Genomic DNA, 7,237 nt, shown 5'->3' on the forward strand with positions numbered 1-7,237 from the left:
GTAATGTAATAGTATATATTTTGTTATTATTATTATATTAAATGCATACAATTTATTACTCATAAATAATGCTATTTTAAGATTATAAATTTAGTAAAACATTTGGTTTTATAAAACTAAACGTATATATATTATTCAGTTGGTCTATACATCATTATAGTTAAAATATTTTCACGATGTTTTTGAAGGGCAAATAAAATGATTGATGGAATGAGATGATTTTCTAATTTTCTAGCTCAAAACATAATCATTAATTAAAAAGTAAATCAATTACATTATTTTCTTATAAATACCGTAAAGTAACAAAGAGCTGAATTGAATAGACATATAATTTTAATTACATATGGATAGAATATAATTTGTAACATCGTATCCAACTTTTTTTTTTATCAAATGATAAAATTTCAAAATATAATATAATATAAAAAATAAAAAATTGAATGGTATAATTTATAATTCAATAAAAATATATTTTATGTTTTTACTTTTAACTCGTCAAATAATTTCAATATAAAGAGTAAATTGGTCAATAAATGCGAAACCGTTACACAAAAAGAAAATAAAATATGTTCAATGTTGGATATATATTTATTAAAAGCAATACTGAATTGAGGATAATAAATGATATTTATTTTGTAAAAAGAGTAGGATGTCTAATTTGTTGGAGCATTAAACTCTTAGGTATCACTGGTGTTATAACACCACAAAATTGTTACCTCACATCATATTATTAATATCATAACTAGAAATGAGGGTAATGTTGAAATGTTATAACATGTTAAGAGATAGAGAGAGAAAGAGATATTATTAATATCATAACTAGAAATGAGGGTAATGTTGAAATGTTATAACATGTTAAGAGATAGAGAGAGAAAGAGAAAGAAGAAAAAGAAAATGGTAATTGGTTGATTTCTCCCATTGAGACATGTTGTCGTTACCACATTTTATAACATAATATTTTTTAACATGAAAGGGTGATGTTCCCCTTGTCATAACTAGCTTAAGAGGTGACACCTCACTCATAACGCCATATTGCGTTGCGCATACCCAATTCTCATATGAGTCGATGTTATAACACCATTTTACATGTCACCTCAACCTTAACACCATATAGGAAATGGTGTTCCTATATATATATATATATATATATATATATATATATATATATATATATATATATATATATATATATATATATATATAGAGAGAGAGAGAGAGAGAGAGAGAGACTTAAATATCCTCAAAGACACAGGACGAGCTAGAAAAAATGGTCTTTATCGTTATTATAAGTTTTTATTTTAAAAAAATATATATAATAAAAAAATTTGCGCCATGTACAACTAACCACTTCCCCTCCCCCTCGAGAGAGAGGAGAAGAAGAAGAAGAAGAAAATCTTCCATTAAGGCATGTTGTAGTTACAATATTTTATATCATAGCACCACTTGGAGTGGTGTTCATGGCATTATAAGGTTATTATTGTGTGGCAACCCATCCATAACAACATGTAATGCGACCCATACCGCATATTCTTATATAAGCTACAAATATATATCCTTGTTTCATTATCTTTCTAAAATTATCATTGTACAAAACTTAAAAAGATAATTCTTTTAATCAAAACAAAGTTATTAGTTTCAAATAATGATAAGGAATAGTTGAAAATATCGAGAAAATCTTTAAAATGAGCGTAGTTCCGAACAAAATGACATATGGTCCTTTCCGCAGAATAATTACATACATCATTGCAAAATCACTTATATATTGGAAAATTAATTTTTGAATGATCTACATCACAGATAAATTAAGTTATATGACCCTTTGGTATGTTTGTAATTTTTTGAAATAAGTTAAGATTCAAATGTTACTAAAAGATTTCATATATGTAAAACAGCCTAAAGTAAAAATAAAAAATAAAAATAAAACTAAATTACTTTATATTATATAAAGCAAAATATATAAGTTGGATTATTTCATTGTCCCCTCCTAATAAATGTTTCAATTTGCCAAATAGGAGTTACTAGGTAGCAAGATTGTCAGAATGCCGAAACACAATGTTTTAGAACTTGATACTTGTATATATATAGATATTCGGTGTTGTTGAATTTCAAGTTTATTGTGTCAAAACAAAACACCATTGCATGCTCTCTCCAAATTCATTAACCAAAACCCATTTTTCCCTACTTTCTTCTTCGATTCCCACCCCCTTCGTCTTCACAGACCTGTTTTGACTTTACCTTAAAAAAATCAACTTGTGTTCTTGACTTTTTCTGTTCTTGATACTTTAATGGGGCCCATCAGAAGGTCCAAATCAAAAAAGAAGGCTGAGCAGCCTACCACCTCTCTCGTCACTCCGCCGCTTCCTCAGCCTCAACTTTCCGATTGGTGGCATGATTTCTCCAAAAGGTTTCATGGTATTGTGTACCTTCATATGTTCGTGTTCTTGCGTGTGGTTTACCTGATGTTCTTGAAGTTTTTTGGTTTAATCGTATATAATCCTTATAATCTTTGTCGGTATGATTTAGTGTTTCTTTTTTATGTGTTTATCTGATTATTCTTGTTGATATGCGTAGAATGTGATTGAAGGGATTATCCATATGGTGTTTTTAGGGGATTTTCGTGTTTGTTGTGTTAAATATGCTTGATTTCTGGATGTTTTTACTTTTTTATGTGGAATCAGTCAATCTTTAAATCATGGTGTTGCTCCTTTGCTGCATAGAATACGCTTGACGATTCTGCTATCTGTTGTTCAACATTAATTTATTTGTTCTTCGTGTTTGTTTAACATTAAACTCTTCAATAAATTGTCAAAGTCCTAACCTATTAATATCAGAATCAAAATTCATCCAAATCATTTGTTTTATAAACCCCTAAATAATTTCAGTTCTACAATTTTTTTACAATGGTTTAATGTTACAGTGACAATTTTCATCAACTTTGACTTAAAAAGCAATTCATTTGATTCTAAAAAGTCAAACATTGACTCTTTCACATAGATTTTAGGTGAATTTTGGAGGCTTTATAAACCAAATAAAAGGTCAATTCTGGTGCACCAGAGCTCCATGTTGGCTAGGGTTTGGTAACATTTGTGCAAGTAAACTGCCTCAATGACTCAAAATCGTTGACCCCACTAGATTCGATAGTAGTCCCGGATCTTAAATTTCATAAAGATTTGTTTTTGAGTTTGTCAATAACGTTTCTTCGTGTCACATTAGCAAGAACTCATTAAGAACTTAACATCAATGATGATTCTCTAAGTAATTCTTATTACTTCATCAATGCAAACCGTTAGAACTCATTAAGAAATTGCTTCAATGGTAGTATCATGCCATTTTTGGGTCCTTTATAATCACAAATTACTCAAAAGTTCAATGTTTCATGTTCTTAACCATAAAGTTTCCAACTTTATTCATTAACATTATCTTGAATCTTAGAAACCAAAGCTTAACTATTTACAACCACTCTATAAAGTCTCGATATGGTAAGATCTCCATTATGTAAAAAACTTATATATGATCATACCATTTTCTGCTATTATCATTAAAAAGTTCACATTTTGTTGATTTTCAGGGAGTTTATCCAAATCAACGGATTCACAAAGCTTCGAATCCATGTTCAAGATGTCGATGAAAACGTTTGACTACATTTCCTCACTCGTTAAAGAAGACATAATTGCAAAAACTCCAAGCTTCATGGACCTCAATGGCATCCCTTTGTGCCTATATGATGTGGTTGCTACAGCATTAAGACGTTTAGGATCCGGTGACTCTTTAGCCATAGTTGGAACTTCACTTAACCTAAACCAAACCACGGTTGCTCAGATAACCAAACTGTTTGTTGACACCTTGGAATTCCGGGGAATCTGCCACATTCGATGGCCGGAATCGGAATCCGAGATGGAGGCCGTGAAATCCAAACTGGAAAAGATCGCCGGACTCCCGAACTGTTGTGGTGCAATCGACACCTCCCATGTCATGATGTGTGTCTCGACTGCTGACCGGTCAACCCAATTATGGTGTGACCGTGAGAAAAACCAAACGGTTACATTCCAGGTAATCGCGGATGCCGACTTGCGATTCCGGGATCTTGTCGGTGGGTGGCCGGGGTGTATGACCGATGAGCGTATCCATAAAAAGTCAACTTTTTTTAAGTTTTGTAAAAGTGGGGAGAGATTGAATGGGAAACGGAGGGTGGTTTCGGAAGGAAACGAGATCGAGGAGTATATAGTCGGGAATTCAGGATTCCGGTTGCTGCCATGGCTGATGACTCCATATCGAGGGAACAAGCTTTGTGATTCCGAAGTTAGATTTAATCAAATGGTGATGAAGACACAAATGGTGGCACAGAAGGCTTTAGGGAAGCTGAAACAGAATTGGAAAATTATTCAAGGAGTGATGTGGAGGCCTGATAAAGATAGACTACCGGTGATTATTCTTGCTTGTTGCATTCTGCATAATATACTTATTGATATGGAAGATGAAGTTCAAGAGAAGCTTGTGTTTTCACATCGCCATGATTTGGATTATCGTCCAGCTGTTTGTCATTCAGATGATGATAAGAAAGGTGTCGCTTTGAGGGAGAAGATTACTCTTCATTTGTCTGGAGGATCGAAGCCATAAATGTTGTGGTTGATATGAATTTTTCTGGTTTTTATATCTTTTCTTTTAAAATATAAACTACGCATGAGATGAAAGTTTCATGAAACTGTGAAATCTTAAGAGTTGCTTTCTATAGATTTTGTTAAAGCTTGAGGATTATGATAGAGTTATTACAGTTTGATTCTCGCTTAATATGATTCTATATCTTAAACTATTATACTTGCCACCTCGTTACCAAACAACCATTAGACAGACTTGTCATAGTTAAAAATAACCATTTTGATGTTTGCAGTTTTTTAATAGAATATATAAGATGGTTGGTTTGTAATAAAGTGGCACATTTGTTCCTTGAAAACGCAAGATTTTAAACTTTGAGATTTGGTTTTCTATTTTCACGTATGATAGTTGTTTTGCATTGAAATGATAGGCATAATGTTTCAAAACTATGTTCATTCTTACACATAATGGTACGATTTTGTATAAAACTAGAATACCTTGAGTCATTTATACAGAAAGAGTACCCAATCAGGCTTTATCCGTTGATGGTACCAAAATTGCTCTATTGTGTCTCGTGTTAACCTTGACCTAGAACCATCTTTTAAACCCAACGACACTCAAGAATTGGCTAAATTCATTGTTTCTTTTCCTTGATTGTCTTTTCACATAAAACTTGAAAGTTGTTTTGCAATGAAAATCAAGAAAATCGGTTTAAAATTTTGTTCAATGTTATTGTTTTGCATGATACCAGGATACCTTAGGTAATTGATAGGGAAAAAATAAGCATTCGACCTTTATCGGTTAACGTTACACCAAGTTCCACCATTGTGTCTGATGGATCTGGAAAGTATCATTTTTAAACAAGAATTGTCTCTTGAACTTGTTGACACTCAATAAATCATTAGAGTAACCCTAGGAAATTTGTTCTGTGAATTTTAGTTATGTTTGGGCACCTTTTAAAGCAACTTAATCGATGTTTTTGACCTCATTCAACATTTGCTAGCGTCTTGTAGATTATGGTTAGGTTGGTTTGATTTTTTTTTTCTTTAAACCAACTTACTTTGTATATGGTAACGTAACCATTTTATATTCAATAATGGGATTTTGTCAACGATGATCGGAGTTGTGGTTCTATATGTTTATGTCAGTTAATAAATATCTTAATTTGATAGTTTCTAGTTTCTATTAGTTCCGTAAATTCGTAAAATGTATAATAAAGCGACATGATTCATATAAAGTAACCATATATCGTACAAAAAGTTACATATCATTAAAATTAAGTCAATATTATATCTTGTACGTCGTCTATATAATTTAACTTGTAACTTTCTATACATATGCAAATTGATTAACCTCTTGACTCTTAGGTATGTGTAGAAGTGTAGGGAAATAATTGTTGTAAGCTTTTGCAATGTATAAAATCTTATAAAAGCTTCTAAAAAAGTTCTCAAAAGTTATTAAAGTAGCATTTGAATTAAAAATTGTTTAAGGTTTGAAATGAAAATTAGCATAAACCTTAGGGTCTTTTGTGTACTTTATCCCGACATGAAACCTACGAACAAAATTGCAAGGAAGGATCTGGCGATTTGCCACAGGTGCTCTGGAAAAAGTTCCGAGATTAGGGTTTAGGGTTTATAATTGGGGGAAATGGGAACTCGAGATTTTGATGTGAAGAAGCTCTTAATCGACAAGAAATTCTGGTTCGCTTCTTTTCTCATCGGTTGGGCTGCTGCTCTTCAGGTAACGATTTCAACCAACTCCCTCGATCGTATGAAACGCGGTGAATCGATGTTGTTTATTTTGAAGATGCTGTAAAATTGTAGTATTGGTTGTAGGGGCATATGATGTGGTTACAGAGGCAAGATTCCTTCAAACAGAAGTTTGGAACCCTAGACGATCAAATCACTGACGACCGACAGGATTCAACTCATGCTTCATAGCCAATTGGGACTACTGCAATCAATTCGACTACTCATAGTAATCTTTCTTTCTCATCTCGAATTCAGGGGCTAACACTATTACATGATTTTCTTTATTCATTTACTGCTTTTTTGTTGTATTTTGATGCTTTTAATTTTGTGAATAAAAATAATGTTTGGGTTTTAGTTCTTTAAACCTTAAATTCTCGACATGTTTGAAACCATGTGTAAAACCACTACCATAATCAGAACTAAGGTAATAGTCGAATATGTTGTGCCAGTGATTTCTTTTGGTAATGTTGAGATGTTTATGCTAATTGTATTCCTGAGAATACTTTTCGTTGATGATCAAGTGGTATGAAGTTTGAACAAGAAAAAAAAAAAAGGAAAAGTTGCACTGGAAGGTTCCCCCCACTTTAATGGAGTTTAATTCAAGAAAACTTGATCAGCTTTTCTGATTCTGTTCCCACCATAAACTTTGACCCTTACTCCTTATTGTAAGCGGAAATGGAATTAGAATTTTTCTTTGCAAACATATTTGTATACTGTGGACCAGTGGTATTGGTTTTGAATCCATAACAGTTAAGTTTTAAAATATTTAGTTGGTACTGGTTGGCTCAAAGATCATTGGTAACGGCTTGTGGAGTGAGTGTTATGAATCAATTTCCGTATAGGTCAATATCTTACACTTGAGTAGCATTAAAATCGATGTTCAAGTCTTTTGG

The 7,237-nt window shown here is 32.3% G+C and overlaps 1 protein-coding gene across 2 annotated transcripts; it reads left to right on the top strand.

The window, feature by feature from the left end:
- The first annotated feature begins 6,150 nt into the window (after positions 1-6,150).
- On the top strand, positions 6,151-6,792 carry LOC145157046 (hexose transporter). Of its 2 annotated transcripts, none has more exons than XM_079076196.1 (2): positions 6,151-6,333; positions 6,429-6,722. In XM_079076196.1, the coding sequence occupies exons 1-2, from the start codon at positions 6,241-6,243 to the stop codon at positions 6,531-6,533; spliced, it is 198 nt and encodes a 65-aa protein (XP_078932322.1). In that variant the 5' UTR covers positions 6,151-6,240; the 3' UTR covers positions 6,534-6,722. The 2 variants fall into 2 exon arrangements, 1 of the variants encoding a protein (XP_078932322.1); XR_013737061.1 differs by having other exon boundaries at positions 6,171-6,333; positions 6,417-6,792.
- Positions 6,793-7,237: the final 445 nt, after the last annotated feature.

This window comes from Lactuca virosa, chromosome 2 (genome assembly GCF_052849685.1).
Source record: "Lactuca virosa cultivar CGN04683 chromosome 2, Lactuca_virosa_CGN04683_v6, whole genome shotgun sequence".
In the NCBI taxonomy this organism is placed as follows: Eukaryota; Viridiplantae; Streptophyta; class Magnoliopsida; order Asterales; family Asteraceae; genus Lactuca; species Lactuca virosa.